This window comes from Heterodontus francisci, chromosome 4 (genome assembly GCF_036365525.1).
Source record: "Heterodontus francisci isolate sHetFra1 chromosome 4, sHetFra1.hap1, whole genome shotgun sequence".
Lineage (NCBI taxonomy): Eukaryota > Metazoa > Chordata > Chondrichthyes > Heterodontiformes > Heterodontidae > Heterodontus > Heterodontus francisci.
The window spans coordinates 174,284,883-174,305,582 of NC_090374.1; the positions used below are offsets into that span (position 1 = coordinate 174,284,883).

The 20,700-nt window shown below is 44.5% G+C and overlaps 1 protein-coding gene across 2 annotated transcripts in view; it reads left to right on the forward strand.

Annotated features, from left to right (window-relative positions):
- smc5 (structural maintenance of chromosomes 5) overlaps positions 1-20,700 on the forward strand; it is a 111,591-nt gene that overhangs the window by 20,898 nt on the left and 69,993 nt on the right. For both annotated transcript variants that reach the window (XM_068030585.1, XM_068030586.1), the window contains exons 2-4: positions 252-393; positions 13,855-13,907; positions 17,967-18,129. In XM_068030585.1, the coding sequence (XP_067886686.1) occupies positions 252-393; positions 13,855-13,907; positions 17,967-18,129 (358 nt within the window). The remainder of the gene's footprint in view (positions 1-251; positions 394-13,854; positions 13,908-17,966; positions 18,130-20,700) is intronic.

Here is a 20,700-nt window from a genome sequence, read left to right on the forward strand (position 1 = left end):
CTGGAGTAGTAACTAGAGATGGATGCTGACAAATAGCTTTAACAGATTTGTGTTTTGGAATTTTAAAACGTCAAATTGTTGGCTATCTTTGTGTGTTTTAAAACGATAGAAAATGACAACAGAGGTTAGAATTTCTTTCCCATAAGATCTAGCATCCTTATGAAGTTTAAAACTTTAGAGTAAGCACTGAAACAATGGTGAGTGAATAAAGCTTTGCCATAAAGCTCTAATTATTGCCTATTTCTATTTAGAACCTACGATTCCTGTGAGATCCACCCTGGGGCCAATTTGAACATGATAGTGGGTGCCAACGGCACTGGAAAGTCCAGCATCGTCTGTGCGATTTGCCTGGGTTTGGCAGGAAAAACATCCTTTATTGGCAGAGGGGACAAGGTAAGTGTTAATAGTGGCAGTAGGTAAATTGCTCTTTTGGGGAGCCAGCACAGACACGGTGGGCTGAATGGTCTGTGCTGTCTCAATTCTGTGATTCTGTGAATATTTTATGTAATGACCACCTATGGCAAACGTGAGAAGCAGAATGCAGACTGGTTCCAATCTCACTTTGAAGAGCTGGAACCTGTCTTCGCTGCTAAGCGCATTGCACTGTTCAACTACAAGAAAGCCCCCAGTGAGTTAACATCCGTAGCACTTAAAGTAGCCAGAAGCGCTGCACAAAGAACAGCCAGGCGCTGCGCAAATGACTACTGGCAACACCTATGCAGTCGTATTCAGCTGGCCTCCGACACTGGAAACATCAGTGGAATGTATTATGTCATTAAGAGAGCTTTTGGGCCAACCATCAAGAAGATCGCCCCCCTCAAGTCTAAGCCAGGTGACATGATCACTGACCAACGCAAGCAAATGGACAGCTGGATGGAGCACTACCTAGAACTGTACTCCAGGGAAAATGTTGTCACTGAGACCACCCTCAATGCAGGCCAGCCTCTGCCAGTCATGGATGCGCTAGACAAACAGCCAACAAAATCGGCACTCAGTGATGCCTTTGATTCTCTAGCCAGTGGAAGAGCCCCTGGGAAGAACGGCATTACCCCTGAAATAATCAAGAGTGCCAAGCCTGCTATACTCTCAGCACTCCATGTGCTGGGATGAGGGAGCAGTACCACAGGACAAGGGTGACCGCAACAACTACCGTGGAATGTCCCTGCTCAGCATAGTGGGGAACGTCTTTGCTCGAGTCGTTTTAAACAGACTCCAGAAGCTGGCTGAGCATGTCTACCCTGAGGCACAGTGTGGCTTTCGAGCAGAGAGATCCACCATTGACATGCTGTCCCCCCTTCGCCAGCTACAGGAGAAATGCCGTGAACAACAGATGCCCCTCTACGTTGCTTTCATAGATCTCATCAAAGCCTTTGACCTCGTCAGCAGACGTGGTCTCTTCAGACTACTAGCAAAGATCGGATGTCCACCAAAGCTACTAAGTATCATCACCTCATTCCATGACAATATGAAAGGCACAATTCAGCATAGCGGTGCCTCATCAAACCCCTTTCCTATCCTGAGTGGCGTGAAACAGGGCTGTGTTTTCACACCTACACTGTTTGGGATCTTCTCTCTGTTGCTCTCACATGCGTTCAAGTCTTCAGAAGAAGGAATTTTCCTCCGCACAAGATCAGATGGCAGGTTGCTCAACCCTGCCCGTCTAAGAGTGAAGACCAAAGTGCGGAACATCCTCATCAGGGAACTCCTCTTTGCTGATGATGCTGCAGTAACATCCCACACAGAAGAGTGTCTGCAGAGACTCATCGACAGGATTGCGGCTGCCTGCAACGAATTTAGCCGAACCATCAGCCTCAAGAAAACGAACATCATGGGACAGGACGTCAGAAATGCTCCATCCATCAATATCGGTGACCACGCTCTGGAAGTGGTTCAAGAGTTCACCTACCTCGGCTCAACTGTCACCAGAAACCTGCCTCTCAATGCAGAAATCAAAAAGTGTATGGGAAAGACGTCCGCTGCTATGTCCAGACTGGCCAAGAGGGTGTGGGAAAATGGCACACTGACACGGAACACAAAAGTCAGAGTGTTTCAAGCCTGTGTCCACAGTACCTTGCTCTACTGTAGCGAGGCATGGACAACGTATGTCAGCCAAGAGCGACATCTCAATTCATTCCATCTTCGCTGCCTCCGGAAAATCCTTGGCATCAGGTGGCAGGACCATATCTCCAACGCAGAAGTCCTTGAGGCGGCCAACATCCCCAGCATATACGCCCTACTGAGCCAGTGGCGCTTGAGATGGCTTGGCCATGTGAGCCGCATGGAAGATGGCAGGATCCCCAAGGACACATTGTACAGCGAGCTCGTCACTGGTATCAGACCCACCAGCCGTCCATGTCTCCGCTTTAAAGACGTCTGCAAATGCGACATGAAGTCCTGTGACATTGACCACAAGTCGTGGGAGTCAGTTGCCAGTGATCGCCAGAGCTGGCGGACAGCCATAAAGGCGGGTCTAAAAAGTGGTGAGTCAAAGCGACTTGGCAGTTGGCAAGAAAAAAGACAGAAGCGCAAGGAGAGAGCCAACTGTGTAACAGTCCTGACAACGTATTTTACCTGCAGCGCCTGTGGAAGAGTCTGTCACTCTAGAATTGACCTTTACAGCCACTCCAGGTGCTGCTTCACAAACCACTGATCACCTCCAGGCACTTACCCATTGTCTCTCGAGACAAGGAGGCCAAAGAAGAAATTTGGCTTGATTTCACAGCAAGTTCCATTTTAGTTAATTGGACAATTCAATTACAAGACGATTCTGAGTATGGTTTCTGAGCAGTTTCATGGTGTCAATTGTGCCTCGTTTGGTAATACTCTCACCTCTGAGTTAGAAGGTCATGGGTTCAAGCCCCAATCCTGAGATTTAAGCACCCAATCCAGGCCGACACTCCAGTGCAGCACTAAGGGAGGTGCCGTCTTAGGTGTGAGACTTTCATCTGAGACCCTGTCTGCTGTCTCGAGTGGACGTAAAAGATCCCATGCCACATTTTGAAGAAGAGCAGGGGAGTTCTCTCTGGTATCCTGGCCAATATTTAGTGATTACTCTTCAAAAAGTGCTTCATTGGCTGTGAAATGCTTTTGGATATCTTTCGGTTGTGAAAGGTGCTATATAAATGCAAGTTATTTCGAAATATAGGAGCAGGAGTAGGCCATTCAGCCCATCAAGCCTGCCCGCCATTCAATAAGATCATGGCTGATCATCCACTCCAATACCTTTTTCCCGCACTATTCTCATATCCCTTTGTGTCATTGTTATTTAGAAATCTGTCAATCTCTGCTTTAAATATACTCAATGACTGAGCTTCCTTAGTCACCTGGGGTAGAGAATTCCAAAGATTCACAACCCTCTGAGTTAAGAAATTTCTCCTCATCTCTGTCCTTTGGCTTCCCCCTTATTTTGAAATTGTTTCCCCTGGTTCTAGACTCCCTAACCAGGGGAAACATCATACCTGCATCTACCCTGTCTATCCCTTTAAGTATTTTGTAAGTTTCAATGGGATCGCCTCTCATTCATTGAAACTCGAGAGAATACAGGCCCAGTTTCCCCAGTCCCTCTTCATAGGACAGTCCTGCCATCCCGGGAACAAGTCAGGTGAACCTTGGTTGCACTTCCTTTATGGCAATAATATCCTTCCTGTGGTGAGGGGAGCAAAACAGCACACACTACTCCAGTAACCAAGGTTCTATGCAATTGAAGCAAGATTACACTATTCTTGTACTCAAATCCTCTTGCGATAAAGTCTAACATACCATTAGCCTTCTTAATTGCTTGCTGCACCTGCATATTAGCTTTCAGTGACTTATTGAAAACGGCATAAAAACAAGAAATGCTGGAACCACTCAGCAGGTCTGGCAGCATCTGTGAAAAGAGAAGCAGAGTTAACGTTTCGGGTCAGTGACCCTTCTTCGGAACTGACAAATATTAGAAAAGTCACAGGTTATAAGCAAGTGAGGTAGGGGTGGGGCAAGAGATAACAAAGGAGGTCCAGATTGGACCAGGCCTCTCTTCCCCTCCCTTCCCCTGTCAGCATTCCGAAGGGATCGTTCCCTCCGCGACACCCTGGTCCACTCCTCCATTACCCCCACCACCTCGTCCCCGTCCCATGGCACCTTCCCCTGCAATCGCAGGAGGTGTAATACCTACCCATTTACCTCCTCTCTCCTCACTATCCCAGGCCCCAAACATTCCTTTCAGGTGAAGCAGTGATTTACTTGTATTTCTTTCAATGTAGTATACTGTATTCGCTGCTCACAGTGTGGTCTCCTCTACATTGGGGAGACCAAGCGCAGACTGGGTGACCGCTTTGCGGAACATCTCTGCTCAGTCCGCAAGCAGGACCCTGAGCTTCCGGTTGCTTGCCATTTCAACACTCCCCCCTGCTCTCATGCTCACATCTCTGTCCTGGGATTGCTGCAGTGTTCCAGTGAACATCAATGCAAGCTGGAGGAACAGCATCTCATCTACCGATTAGGCACACTACAGCCTACCGGACTGAACATTGAGTTCAATAATTTCAGAGCATGACAGCCCCCCATTTTACTTTCATTTTTAGTTATTTTTTCTTCCTTTTTTTTTACATTCTTTTTTACAATCTTTTTTTTGCATTTATTTCATTTCATCTTAGTTTGTTCAGTTTGCTTACCCACTGTTTTTTTTCAGGTTTGCACTTGCTGCTGTTCAATATTCAGTGTATTAATACCTAATCTGTACTAATGCTTTGTCTTTCAACACACCATTAACATATTGTTTGCCTTTGCTCCGTGACCTTTTGGTCAGCTATGTGGCCTGGTCCAATCTGGACCTCCTTTGTTCTCTCTTGCCCCACCCCACTTGCTTATAACCTGTGACTTTTCTAATATTTGTCAGTTCCGAAGAAGGGTCACTGACCCGAAACGTTAACTCTGCTTCTCTTTTCACAGATGCTGCCAGACCTGCTGAGTGGTTCCAGCATTTCTTGTTTTTATTTCAGATTTCCAGCATCCGCAGTATTTTGCTTTTATTGAAAATGGCACCCAGGTCCCTTTGTACATCTACACTTTCTAATCTCTTAGCATTTAAGAAATACTCTGCACATTTGTTCCTCCTCCCAAAGTGGATAACCTTACATTTTTCCACATATTCCATCTGCCATATTCTTGCCCACTCACTAAGTCTGAACAAATCCCCTTGAAGATGCTTTGCATCTTCCTCACAACACACATACCCACCTAGTTTTGTGTCGTCCACCAACTTGGAAATATTACATTTGGTCCCCACATCCAAACCATTGACATATATTGAGAACAGTTGGGGCCCAAGCACTGAAACCTGCGTTACCCCACTAGTCACAGCCTGCCAATGTGAGAATGACCCTTTTATTCCCACTCTCTGCTTTCTGGCAGTTAACCAGTCCTTAATCCATGCCAATATATTACCTCCTATCCTATGTGCTTTAATTTTGCTAACCAACCTCCTGTGGGAGGCTTTATCAAAAGCCTTCTGAAACTCCCAAGTGTACCACGTCCACTGACTCCCCTTTATCAGTTCTGTTCGTCACATCCTCAACCCAACAGGTTTGTCAAACGTGATTTCCCATTCATAAATCCATGTTGACTTTGTCCAATCAAATCATTATTCGCCAAGTGTCCATTTTTCACATCCTTTAGAATAGATTCTAGCATTTTCCCAATGACTGATGTAAGGCCATCAGGTCTGTAATTCCCTGTTTTCTCTCCCTTTTTTAAATAGTGGGGTGATATTTGCTACCTTCCAATCTGCAGGAACCGTTCCAGAATCTATAGAATTTTGGAAGATGATCACCAAGGCATTCATGATCTCCATAGCTACCTCTTTCAACACTGGGATGTAGAATATCAGGTCCTGGGCACTTATCAACCTTCAGCCCCATCAATTTCTCCATTACAACCTTCTTCCTAATATTAATTTCCTTCAATTCTCATTCTCCCTAGTCCCTTGGATCTCTAGTGCTGGGAGATTTCTTGTATCTTCTTCAGTGAAGACAGACACAAAGTAATCATTCAGCTTCTCTGACATTTCTCTATTTCCCATTATAAATCCTCCTGACTGCCTGTAATGGACCCACATTTGTCTTAGCCAGTTTCTTTCCCCATTGGCCTGATGCAAATATCAGTCCTATTTAGTAGCATAATTTTTTATCCCAAACAATGCTGCTGTCTCAATTCATTTTACTAATTAGTTTAAATTGTACAAAACACTGAAAAGTAAAAGCTTTTTATATTTGATTTTTGGATCTTCCAGATGTTGGTAAATTTTCTGCTTGGTTGTTGCAGTATACTTTGAGTACTGTAGATCCATAGAAGAGTGAAAACTTCTGTAATGCACCTCTTTTTCAGACAAATAACATTTGTTAACAGAAGCTGTAAATTTATTTATTTATTTATAGTTACAGCACTGAAACAGGCCCTTCGGCCCACCGAGTCTGTGCCAACCAAGAACCACCCATTTATACTAACCCTACAGTAATCCCATATTCCCTACTACCTACCTACACTAGGGGCAATTTACAATGACCAATTTACCTATCACCTGCAAGTCTTTGGCTGTGGGAGGAAACCGGAGCACCCGGCGAAAACCCACGCGGTCACAGGGAGAACTTGCAAACTCCGCACAGACAGTACCCAGATTCGAACCCGGGTCCCTGGAGCTGTGAGGCTGCAGTGCTAACCACTGCGTCACTGTGCCGCCCCAAATTCTGGTCTTTTTCTATCTGTGATATAGGCTGTGATGATGCCGTGTGGTGTCTTATCACAGAAGCAAGGTGAAAACTACAATGTTTATGATTCTTCTCTCTGACACAGTTTGTCCACAGCACCTAAAAATATGCAGCATTCAAGCCCAGGTGAAATTTCCAACCTGAAATCCCAGAGGATTATGTGGGCAGAACTACGCGGGGCATTTCAAACTAAAGAAACCACTGTTGGGGGAGTTTAGTGATGATTCCCTGAAATTGTGCATCATTTGTTGTTTGTTAAGCTGCAAATCTTATTTTTAAGTGGCCTAGGTGAGAGGAAAATGGCAGTCAGACAGTTGGAAAATATTATTGTTGGTTTTGTGGTGCTTGTCAGTTCATGAGTGGTAGTTTTAGGGGGAAAAATATTTTTTTTTGCTTGATTAGCAGTCCTCACTGGTTCCCTTTTGCTACTTTTGATTTCTTCACTTCTCATCATTTGGACTGAACAGAAATAATGATTTGAGCTGCATATTATTAGGAATGACTTTCAGGTATGATGTTGCTTGCACATAAGAGACATCTGGCTTTACAGATTTGAGGTACGTGTCTAGAGAACCTTCTTCTTCTTCTTTGGCCTCCTTGTCGCGAGAGACAATGGGTAAGCGCCTGGAGGTGGTCAGTGGTTTGTGGAGCAGCGCCTGGAGTGGCTGTAAAGGCCAATATTAGAGTGACAGACAACCACTAGAGAACCACTACTATCACTAACATGCAACTTTTAATTTTGGAATGGTGGCTAGCTAGTTGCAGTTAATATAATGGGAATAATGAAGCTTGCAATGAATGGAACATGCTCTAATACTAAAATTAGAAAGATACAAAACAAACAAAAAAAATCATTGTGTAATGCTGCATACTTGATATAAGCTATAGTTATTTCGTGATATTTTCTAGCCTTGTAAATTTAAATTTTCTAAAGTTCTCTGGTGAATTGACTCTGGTATAATTTAAGTAATTTTAAATGCAGCATTTGCCGTTTTTTGCAGATGTAGAAAATGTATGTGTATAGTACATTTTAATTTTGGCATATGTTTGATAAATACATTAACCTGTAGTAATTTGATTTTGCTGAATAACCAGTTTGCTGTATACCCACACTGACCTGCAGCGCAGTGAGTGGTATAAAGGTCAATCTTTTTCATTTGTTCAACTTCAAATACAAATATAATGGGCTGGATTTTGTGTTAGGTATAATGGTGAGGCTAATAGTTTTCATTGTTATGTGCAAATCAGACAGCAGCTTCCAGTGACTGCATGTGTGCAGGTAAATGCGTAAATCAGGCAGTTGCTGTCCAAGATGCCGTGCTCCTCCAAAAGCTTTGCTATAATATCTTGCCAAGAGATTCGCCATTGACATTTCTGTACTTGCCTCATATATAAACTTAACTCGCCATTGTCCATTTCAGTGTAAGTACCCTTTTAATGGTAAGATAAGTCTTCATTACTGCCAAACATTCACCCCGGCACTGAAAATTAACTTAACAAGTGTGGAGTCTCGTTTCTTCAAATTTTAACTATTGTTAGAGATTAAAAATAATTATTTTTCATTTTTTCCTTCTTTCTGTTTTATCTGTCTCTCTCAATCCAATCTTTCCTTATTTCATCTTCTATACCTGATGTGACATTTAATTCACTGTTTGATCTTAGACTTCCTGGTTCAAGATGTGCATCAACAGTCACAAATCCTTTCCTGTAACTGGTATCCATTATGCCTGATAATGCCTTTTATATTGTAGAGCCATCAAAAGTGTGAGTCCTACTGTAAACTCGGCAGAAAGGCTTGCCACACTTGTTGCCATTATTGCACTAAATGCCAATTTCCTCAATCTTTTTATAAGTAAATACATAACGTCTGTCAAAGCCCCTCAGTTTATTTGCATCACTCCACTATACAGGTATACAGAGGTCTCTTGGAGTTGGTGCTATTTTAGGCCCCCCCAAAACCCCACTTCAGACAAGTGCACTAACTGAAAGGGCGGTGGAAGCAGTTTCACCAGTAACTTGAAAAAGGGAGTTGGATAAATACTTGAAAGGGAGTAATTTGCAGGGCTATGAGGAAAGAGCAGGGGAGTGGGTCTAATTGGATCGCTCTTTCAGAGAGCCACATCAGGCACAATGGGACAAATGGCCTCCTTCTGTGCTATATCCATGTTTATTTCTTTCGGATACCAAGATTGTAAGTTCCGGTTCTTTGATGAGGCATATCCATTTATCTACAAGTCAGGTAATGGGTTCATAGACAGGAAACCTCGAAAGATCCAAAAAGATTCACCAGTTCAGTAAAGTTATAGTCCTGTGAAATCAGGATGAAGATGTCAACCCACTTATCTGTGCTGGCTTCCTGCAGCATTATTCACAAAGTTGCTCAGTTTCAGAATTTTGCTACTGCTGTCTCATAGCAGGAGTGGCCTTGTAAAGTTTATATTCAGCAGTACACTGGGAAGTTCTTGATACAATTGCAGCAGACTCGGTCTTCATTCCTATTACAATCAAACTAGCTTTGTTCAATAGATCCCTCAATATAACTTGAAAATGCAAGACCAAGTTATTGACAGACAATCCTGCTGTATTTGCTGAATATGGCACTCTGTCACCACATCGAGCTGCTCCAGCTGTGTTACAACTGTTGACAGTTGGACATGGGCATCATAGGGCTGTACTCTTTCTGTTCTAGTACCAGCGTACATAAATGTAGCACCCAGCTTTGTCCCATATTCCTGTCCTGACATATATTGGGTGGCTTTGAGCAGTTCTGGAGTCAACCAGCCTGACTATGCAGGACTTCATACCCTCTGGTTGACATCCAGGAAAACCATAATCAATGATCTTACAATTGCCAAATGAACAGTAGAGGTGATACTACAATTACTATCCCCATGATATGATATTCAGCTATGAAGCCACATTTATGAATATTGCTTCATTGGGGTAAGTGCACTGTAATCAGCCAGTATTTAGTTCTGCAGTTGAGCAGTTCTTGATTGGTTTGCAGGCTCATCCAAATTTATTGTTGCATTACAATGAATGGAGACACTGATATATCCAGGCATAGAATATACAACATAGAAACAGGCCATTTGGCCTTGCCAGTTGTCTTCTGCTTTGCATGCTCCCTTCTCCAGTTCTCTGTTTGAAGCTGGCAGGACGGCAGGTTTCCTTTCCTGAAGGACATTGGAGAGCCAGTTAATTGTTTACATGATAATCAGTCAGCTTCATAGTCACTTACTAGTACAAGCTTATTAAGTTCCAGATCTAAAAATAACTTGAATTTGAATCCTCATCAACTCACATTTTCTGCATTACTATTCCTGTAACATAACTGCTACGCTACTGTACCCTATCAATACTGCTGCAGTGAGTCTAGCAGCTGCACTTGAGTTGAAATTTTGCTGCTTATCGTTTATCTTGTGGTACCTTGATTGAAGTCATTTTGAAGAAAAGAGGAAGTTTAGAAATAGTTGTGTACTCAAGGGGAGGCGGTGGCGTAGTGGTAATATCACTAGAGTAGTAACCCAGAGCCCCAGGCTAATGCTCTGGGGACATAGGTTTAAATCCCACCATGGCAGATGGTGGAATTTGAGTTCAATTAATAAACCTGGAACTAAAAAACTAGCCTAGTGATCATGAAACCATTGTTGATTGTTGTAAAAGCCAGCCTGGTTCACTAATGTTCTTCAGGGAAGGAACTCTGGTCTGGCCTACATGTGACTCCAGACACACAGAAATGTGATTGACTCTTAAATGCCCTCTGAAATGGCCGAGCAAGCCACTCAGTTGTAGAAAGTTTAAGACAAGGAATGAAACCAGATGGACCACCCATTGTTGACCTAGGCACCAGAAACAAAATGGCAAACTCAGCCTTACTAACATCTGGGGGCTTGTGCCAAAATTGGGAGAGCTGTCCCACAGCCTGACCCAGTCATACTCACGGAATCATAGCTTGCAGACAATGTCCCAGACACAACCATCACCATCCCTGGGTATGTCCTGTCCCATCAACAGAGGTGGCAGCACAGTGGTACATAGTCGGGAGGGAGTTGCCTTGGGAGTCCTCAACTTCGACTCCAGACCCATGAAGTCTCAAGGTATTAGGTCAAACATGGGAAAGGAAATCTCTTGCTCATTACCACCTACCACGCACCCCCCTGCAGCCCTTGGCTGATGAATCAGTGCTTCTCCATGTTGAACACCAATTGAAAGAAGCACTGAGGGTAGCAAGGGCACAGAATGTACTCTAGGTGGGGGACATCAATGTCCATAACCAAGAGTGGTGTGGTAGCACCACTACTGACCGAGCTGGCTGAGTTCTAAAGGGCATAGTTACTAGAGTGGGTCTGCAGCAGGTGGTGAGGGAAAAACCTAGTTGACCTCATCCTCACCAGTCTATGTGTGACAGATGCATCTGTCCGTGACAGTATTGGTAGGTGATCACCGCACAGTCCTCGTGGAGATGAAGTCCTGTCTTCACACTGAGGGTACCCACCATTGTGTTGTGTGGCCCCACCACCGTGCTCAATGGGATAGATTTTGAACAGATCTAGCAACTCAAAACTGGGCATCCATGAGCAGCTGAATCTGTAACATCATGGCCCAGCATATCCCCCACTCTACCATTACCATCAAGTTGGGGGACCAACCCTGGTTCAATCAAGAGTGCAGGAGGGCATGCAGGAACAGCAAAATGAGGTGTCAGTTTGGTGAAGCTACAACACACCACTGCTTGCATGCCAGATAGTGGAAGGAGCATACAACAGACAGGGCTAAGCGATCTCACAACTGCAGTCCTGCCACATCCAGTTGTGAATGGTGGTGGACTATTAAACAACTGACAGGAGGAGCTGGCTGCACAAATATCCCCATCCTCAATGATGGGTGAGCCCAGTACATTAGTGCAAAAGACAAGGTTGAAGCATTTGCATCCATCTTCAGCCAGAAGTGCCGGGTGGATGATCCATCTTGGTCTCCTTCTGAGGTCCCCAGCATCACAGATGCCAGTCTTCAGCCAATCCGATTCACTCCACGTGATATCAAGAAATGACTGAAGGCACTGGATACTGCAAAGGCTATGGGCCCTGACAACATTTGGCAATAGTACTGAAGACTTGTGCTCCAGAACTAACCACGCCCCTAGCCAAGGTGTTCCAGTACAGCTACAACACTGGCATCTACCTGGCAATGTGGAAAATTGCTCAGATATGTCGTGTGCACAAAAAGCAGGACAAATCCGACCCGGCCAGTTACCGCCCTATCAGTCTACTCCCGATCATCAGCCAAGTGATGGAAGGGGTTGTCGCCAGTGCTATCAAGCAGCACTTGCTCAGCAAGAACCTGCTCAGTTTGGGTTCCACTAGGGTCACTCAGCTCCTGACCTAATTACAGCCTTGGTCCAAACATGGACAGAAGAGCTGAACTCCAGAGGTGAGGTGAGAGTGACTGCCCATGACATCAAGGCAGCATTTGACCAAGTATGGCATCAAGCAGCCCTCGCAAAACTGAAGTCAATGGGAATCAGGGGAAAACTCTCCACTGGTTGGAGTCATACCTAGCACAAAGGAAGATGGTTGTAGTTGTTGGAGGTCAATTATCTCAGTCCCAGGACATTACTGCAGGATTTCCTCAGGGTAGTGTCCTAGGCACAACTACCTTCAGCTGCTTCATCAATGACTTTCGCTCCATCATAAGGTCATAAGTGGGGATGTTCGCTGATGGTTGCACAATATTCAGGACCATTCATAACTCCTCAGCTACTGAAGCAGCCCGTGTCCATATGCAGCAAGGCCTGCACAACATCCAGGCATGGGCTGATAAGTGGCAAGTAACATTCACATCATCCAAGTGCCAGGCAAGGACCATTTCAAACAAGAGAGAATCTAACCATCTCTCCTTGATGTTCAGTGGCATTGCTGAATCCCTGACTATCAACATCCTGGGGGTCACCATTAACCAGAAACTGAACCGGAGTAGCTGCATAAATGCTGTGACTACAAGAGCAGGTCAGAGGCTGGGAATTCTGCAGCGAGTAACTCAGCGCCTGTCTCTCCAATGCCTGTCCACCATCTACAAGGCACAAATCAGGAATGTGATGGAATACTCTCCCCTTGCCTGGATAGGTGCAGCTCCAATAATACTCAAGAAGCTCGACATCATCCAGAACAAAGCAACCTGCTTGATTGGCACCCTATTCACCACTTTCAACATTCACTTCCTCCACCACCGATGCACAGTGGCAGCAATGTGTACCATCTACAAGATGCACTGTAGCAACTCACCAAGGCTCCTTTGACAGCACCTTCCACCTCTTCAACCGAGAAGGACAAGGGTAGCAAATGCATGGGAACACCACCACCTGCAAGTTCCCTTCCAAGCCACACGCCATCCTGACTTGGAACTATATCACTGTTGCTCCACTGTCCCTGGGTCAAAATCCTGGAACTCCCTTCGTAATAGCACTGTAGTTGTACCTACACCCCAAGGACTGCAGTGGTTCAAGAAGGCAGCTCACCGCCACCTTCTCAAGGGCAATTAGGGACGGGCAATAAATGCTGGCTTCAAAGTTCCACAGTTTTCTAAAAGCTTATATAGTGAAATATTGTATTTCTCCAACACTGTGTAGTTTCACTGTTTTAAATGAATAAATGAGGATTAGTTCCAGGTATATTTTGTACATGTATATGTTTCTGACGTCTGCTTTGTTGGGCAGCCCCAATAGCATTGGGACTGTGAAGTGAGAAGTAGAATGTGCTGCTGTGACTTTACAGACTAATCACTAAAGTTATCCCATTCTATCTTGTGAATGGATGGTGATCAATATGAGGAATTAAAATGGATCGACCTTTTCCCTAACTAATTTTTAAAGCGAGGATGAATGTTATTTTGTGCATTGCAATTAGAATGACAGTTTGATCTTTAACCCACGAACTCCCCCTTGGAAGAGTTAACTTCAGTTGTTTCGCACTTACCACATTGCATTCTTCTCACTCAGACATGTAAAGAGTAAAATCAGTTGATTAATTATACCTTTAATCTTTTAGTTCATTTTCATACTTCTTTTGTAAGGGCTGCATTAAAATTATACACCTTTTAATTTTTTGAACAGGTTGGCCTTTATGTGAAACGAGGATATAACAAAGGATATATCGAACTTGAACTGTAAGTATAATCTAATGGAAACTACCTACGTAAACTCATTCTCTAAAATCCGGTGGTGTCACGAACGCCTCAGTTTTGTGTATCCTAACTCCTCAACCAGTTCTGCAGGGAGCTCCTATGTTCCAACCAACCCTGCTTCTCAAATTCCCATCAGTTTTGTGTTTAACCAGTGCTACTACTGAGCCAGTACACATACATGTACTTCTACTGGCTTATTGAAGAGCAATGAGTGGAAACCATGATCAGTTTCTTTCTGGCCTGGAGGTACTAAAATAAATTATAGCACTCCAGTGTTTGCAATAAGCAAAACATTTTGTGGATACTTTTAAAGACAGACATGTATGTCTCAAAAAGGAGGCTATCTAGCCCAGCAATTTGCTCATATTGATGTTGTTTGCCTATATTTACTAATCAAAAGCACTAGAAATTACTTAATATGATGAAAATGTCAAAAGCACAGCTTTCAAATGCTGGTGAAACACTCAAACAGCTCCCAGTCAACTGGAGACATGAAAGCAGGCAAGTTATTTGATATGCATGTCAGAAGTGAAATGCTAGTTTTTTTTTGCTTTGAACTTTTTTTTTATTTCCAAAATATACTTTATTCATAATCTGCAAAAATTACATTGCCAAACAGTTTCAAACAGCACCAAAAAATACAAACATTGCAAGGGCGATCAGTTTCCTTCAATACTATCATGAGTTTCTTCACAACCCTTCCATTTCACAATTGTCGTGCCAATTACAGTTTTACATTTACAGCAAATGAAAACAATAATGATACAGTTCGTGGGGTTTCCCATGGATCCAGCCCCTCAGTTCAGCTTGGTGGGGGGACCTTACACTGTGGTCTTTCCCCATTGAGTCTTTGCTGCGGCTGCCCCAAGCTTTAGTGCGTCCCTCAGCACGTAGTCCTGGACCTTGGAATGTGCCAGTCTGCAACATTCGGTGGTGGACAACTCTGCGCTGGAAGACCAGCAAGTTTCGGGCAGACCAAAGGGCGTCTTTCACCGAATTGATAGTCCTCCAGCAGCAGTTGATGTTTGTCTCGGTGTGTGTCCCTGGGAACAGCCCGTCGAGCACAGACTCCTGTGTTACAGAGCTGCTTGGGATGAACCTCGACAAAAACAATTGCATCTCTTTCCACACCTGCTTTGCAAAGACACATTCCAGGAGGAGGTGGGCGACCGTCTCTTCCCCACCACAGCCAACGCGGGGGCACTGTGCGGAGGGGGCGAGACTTCGGGTGTGCATGAAGGATCTGACGGGGAGTGCCCTTCTCACCACCAGCCAAGCTACGTCTTGGTGCTTGTTTGAAAGTTCTGGTGATGAGGCATTCCGCCAAATGACTTTGATGGTCTGCTCGGGGAACCATCCGACAGGATCCACCGTCTCCTTTTCCCGTAGGGCCTTGAGGACATTCCGTGCAGACCACTGCCTGATGGACCGGTGGTCAAAGGTGTTTTCCCGCAGAAACTGCTCCACGAAGGATAGGTGGTACGGCACGGCCCAACTGCATGGAGCGTTCCGCGGCAATGTGCCCAGGCCCATCCTTCGCAACACCGGGGACAGATAGAACCTCAGCACGTAGTGACACTTGGAGTTTGCGCACTGGAGCTCTACACACAGCTTGATGCAGCCGCACACGAAGGTGGTCATCAGGATGAGGGCCACGTTGGGTACATTTTTCCCGCCCTTGTCCAGAGATTTGAACATCGTGTCCCTCTGGACCCGGTCCATTTTAGATCCCCAGACGAAGCGGAAAATGGCTCGGGTGACTGCCACAGCGCAGGAGTGGGGTATGGGCCAGATCTGCGCCATGTAGAGCAACAACGTGAGTGCCTCGCACCTGATGACCAGGTTCTTGCCCACAATGGAGAGAGATCGCTGCCCCCACATGCCCAACTTTTGTCGTACCTTGGCTACTCGCTCCTCCCATGTTTTGGTGCACGCCCCGGCCCTTCCGAACCATATCCCCAGCACCTTCAGGTAATCTGACCTGACGGTGAAGGGGACAAAGGATCGGTCAGCCCAGTTCCCAAAGAACATGGCCTCGCTCTTGCCGTGGTTAACTTTGGCTCCCGATGCCAGTTCGAACTGGTCGCAGATGCTCATCAGTCTGCGCACGGACAGCGGATCTGAGCAGAAGACGGCGACGTCATCCATGTACAGGGAGGTTTTAACCTGAGTGCCTCCGCTGCCTGGGATTGTCACCCCTCTTATGCTCACATCCTTCCTAATAGACTCAGCAAAGGGTTCAATACAGCAAACAAACAAGACCGGGGAGAGAGGACAGCCCTGTCTGACTCCAGATTTGATCGGGAAACTTTCCGATTCCCACCCGTTGATTGAGACTGCGCTACTGATGTTTGTGTAGAGCAGTTGGATCCAATTGCAGATTCCCTCCCCAAACCCCATTTTGGAAAGCACGTCCATCATGTAGGTGTGCGATATCCTGTCAAAAGCCTTCTCCTGGTCCAGGCTGATGAGGCAGGTGTCCACCCTCCTGTCCCGTACGTAGGCGATCGTATCCCTCAGTAGCGCGAGACTATCAGAGATCTTCCTGCCGGATACAGTACAGGTCTGATCGGGGTGAATCACCAACTCCAGAGCAGATTTGACTCGACTGGCTATGACTTTGGACAGAAGAAGTGAAATGCTAATGAAACCCAAAATACTGGAAATGCTGTCTGTTTGAATGGTATAACTGCTGAACAACACGATTGCCTGCTGAGTAACAAGGCACTTCTTTGTGAGTGCGTATATAGCACCACCATTACGGAATAGAATTAGAATAGAGATGATTGGATAAGTTCCCTGCCAATTGTGCCTGGGAGCTCCACTGCTGTATAATCTAACTATCCTCCACTCACTGTATTTTGCTGCAGAGATCCCCCTGCTTTTATTGGGAGAAGGTGTAGTAGTTTTGGTGGTAGAGACTCTTTTGAAATCGACTTTGTGCGTTGTAAATGACTGTTTGCCACCTGCCTTACCCCACTTCCAACTCCTTGGCAAACACATTGGCTGGCACAATGGTGTCAATAGACACCTGTACTTCTTTGTTCTGATGTGTTGTAACCTACTTTCAAATGCTGTTCTTATTCCTCAGTTTTCTTCACCTACCTGATTCCATTTTGTGATAGTGGGATGAGCTTCCTGAATTGTGCATCCGTGTTACATTAATCAAAGAGACAGTTCAATGTTCTGAAAAGCACTGAGATTCCGTATTCTATTATTTTGTTGCAGAGCAGTTTAAATATTGTGCAAGCCAAATATTGTACTGCTGGTTATTTGCTATATTTACTTTCTGTGACCTGAATGAGGTGATTTTTGCAGTGTAGTGTGTGCTATTTGGAGTGGACAGGAGTGTGTTGGGTGATTCAGGTGGATCTCTTAATAATTACAACTGAGATTAAAATGGATAATTATTCGTCCCGTGATGCAGAGCTCATCATTGGGGGAGCCTCTAAATAACTTCTCAATTTAAAGTTGTTGCACCTGATAAGTTGTAAAAATGGTTAAATCTGGTTGCACAGACTAAGCTTGTATTCCTTTGAGTATAGAAGATTAAGGGGTGATTTATTGAGATGTTTAAGCTGAGTAAAGGAGTTGATAAAGTAGATGGAGAAAAACTATTTCCTCTGGTGGGGGGAGTCTAGAACAAGGGGTACAACCTTAAAATTAAAGCTCGGCTGTTCAGGAATGTGAGGAGGCACTTCTTGACACAAAAGATAGTGGAAATCTGGAAAACTCACCCAAAAAAGCTGTTGTTGTGGCTGGGGCCAGTGGAAATTTCAAAACTGAGATTGATAGATTTTTATTAGGTAAGTGTGCTAATGATTACAGGAACAAGACAGGTAAATGGAGTTGAGAAACAGATCAGAAATGATCTAATTACATGGTGGAAATGGCTCGAAGTGATACCTCCTGTTTGCATATAATAATGAGCCAGTTGAAGCAACATTGATTTCTGTTTATTTTCTAAACTTTATAATTCCATTTCTAAATTTATTGAAGACTGATTTAATTTTTGTAATTTAAATAATTGGCCTTTTACAGCTACAGACGTCCGCACAACCTTATTGTTAGTCGAGAAATTTCCGTGTTAAACAATCAATCTGTTTGGCAAATAAATGGAGAGCACGCAACCCAGAAAATGGTTGAAGAACAGACCTCTGCTTTGAATATCCAAGTGGGCAATCTGTGCCAGTTTTTACCTCAGGTGCGTGTTTATGACAGAAAAAATGGAAAATTTCAGAATTATTGTAATAAGTTAGTATCTGATGCATATTGTTCCTGTTCCTTATTTAACCCTCTGAATCACACCAATATTTGATGCATTTGGTGTAAGCCTATCATGAGAGGTATAATTTTTAATGACTGCTGATATTTATTCGAGAATTGTGCTATAACTAACTGCCATTTTAGATCAGCGCCCATTTCTCTGAATTAATGGAAGCATTGGTTGGCATCAGTCCAGGGCTCAAATGTGTCCGTTTAATCTAAAAGCTTGGGTATTAGTGTTGGTGTAGAAAGTTATATTTTCTCTGAAAATGTAGTGGATTATTAACATTCTGTTGATCTCCAATTAACAGTTTGGGCCATTGATATGTTCTGTATGTGATGTACTATCTATTGAGCAGCATGATTGCTTAGTTTCTCATTGAGGTCATGTAGAGATCTTTCCCTTATCTGCCAATGAGCATGAGACCTGGGAGCACTTGAGATGGAATTCAAGCCGCCTTTGGTTGCAACTGAAATAATTATACTTGTGCAACCTTTTCTGTTTGAAAAGCAGACAATGGGGAGTTAAAAGAAGACTCGTTTACCTGCAGCTTTTGCATGTGATTGGGAAACAGGCCACATCAAGAGGGTTCAAGCCTCGGATTGCTCTAGATGTCTGTCTCTTGCATGCTCACACTGTTTCCTGTTGCACTATTGTCTTTTCTTGCATGTCACTGTCTTCCTGTGTCTCTGTTTCTCTGTTCATTTATTTTTTAGTCTGTCTAGAGGCATGGGAAGCAGCTGGAACCATCTTCCAAGGCAGAACTAGAGGAGGGACGGTGAAAAGTAGCTGAAAATTAACCCTGGAGATTGCGAGGAATGGAGTCAACAGTGCATGGCTTTGCAGTCACGATGTTGGGGGTTTACTACAGGCCTCCCAACAGCCAGCGGGAGGTAGAGGAGCAGATATGTAGACAGATTTTGGAAAGATGTAAAGGTAACAGGGTTGTGGTGGTGGGTGATTTTAACTTCCCCTATATTGACTGGGACTCACTTAGTGCTAGGGGCTTGGATGGGGCAGAATTTGTGAGGAGCATCCAGGAGGGCTTCTTGAAACAGTATGCAGATAGTCCAACTAGGGATGGGGCCATTCTGGACCTGGTATTGGGGAATGAGCCCGGCCAGGTGGTCGAAGTTTCAGTGGGGGAGCATTTCGGGAGCAGTGACCATAATTCCATAAGTTTTAAGGTACTTGTGGATAAGGATAAGAGTAGTCCTCGGGTGAAGGTGCTAAATTGGGGGAAGGCTAATTATAACAATATTAGGCAGGAACTGAAGAATTTAGATTGGGGGCAGCTGTTTGAGGGTAAATCGACAACTGACATGTGGGAGTCTTTCAAATGTCAGCTGATTAGAATCCAGGACCAGCATGTTCCTGTGAGGAAGAAAGACAAGTTTGGCAAGTTTCGGGAAGCTTGGATAACGCGGGATATTGTGAGCCGAGTCAAAAAGAAAAAGGAAGCATTTGTAAGGGCTGGAAGGCTAGGAACAGACGAAGCACTTGAGGAATATAAAGACAGTGGGAAGGAACTTAAGCAAGGAGTTAGGAGGGCTAAAAGGGGTCATGAAAAGTCATTGACAAACAGGATTAAGGAAAATCCCAAGGCTTTTTATACGTATATAAAGAGCAAGAGGGTAACCAGGGAAAGGGTTGGCCCACTCAAGGACAGAGATGGGAATCTATATGTGGAGCCAGAGGAAATGGGCGAGGTGCTAAATGAGTACTTTGCATCAGTATTCACCAAAGAGAAGGATTTGGTGGATGATGAGCCTAGGGAAGGGAGTGCAGATAGTCTCAGTCATCTCATTATCAAAAGGAGGAGGTGTTGGGTGTCTTGCAAAGCATTAAGGTAGATAAGTCCCCAGGGCCTGATGGGATCTACCCTAGAATACTGAGGGAGGCAAGGGAGGAAATTGCTGGGGCCTTGACAGAAATCTTTGCATCCTCATTGGCTACAGTTGAGGTCCCAGAGGACTGGAGAATAGCCAATGTTGTTCCTTTGTTTAAGAAGGGTGGCAAGGATAATCCAGGAAATTATAGGCCGGTGAGCCTTACGTCAGTGGTAGGGAAATTATTAGAGAGGATTATTCGGGACAGGATTTACTCCCATTTGGAAACAAACAAACTTATTAGCGAGAGACAGCATGGTTTTGTGAAGGGGAGGTCGTATCTTACTAATTTGATTGAGTTTTTTGAGGAAGTGACTAAGATGATTGATGAAGCAAGGGCAGTGGATGCTATCTATATGGACTTTAGTAAAGCCTTCGACAAGGTCCCGCATGGCAGACTGGTACAAAAGGTGAGGTCACACGGGATCAGAGGTGATCTGGCAAGATGGATACAGAACTGGCTCGGTCATAGAAGACAGGGTATCAGTGGAAGGGTGTTTTTCTGAATGGAGGGATGTGACTAGTGGTGTTCCGCAGAGATTGTTTTCACTGGAACGACGGAGGTGGAGGGGCGACATGATAGAGGTTTACAAAGTTATGAGCGGCATGGACAGAGTGG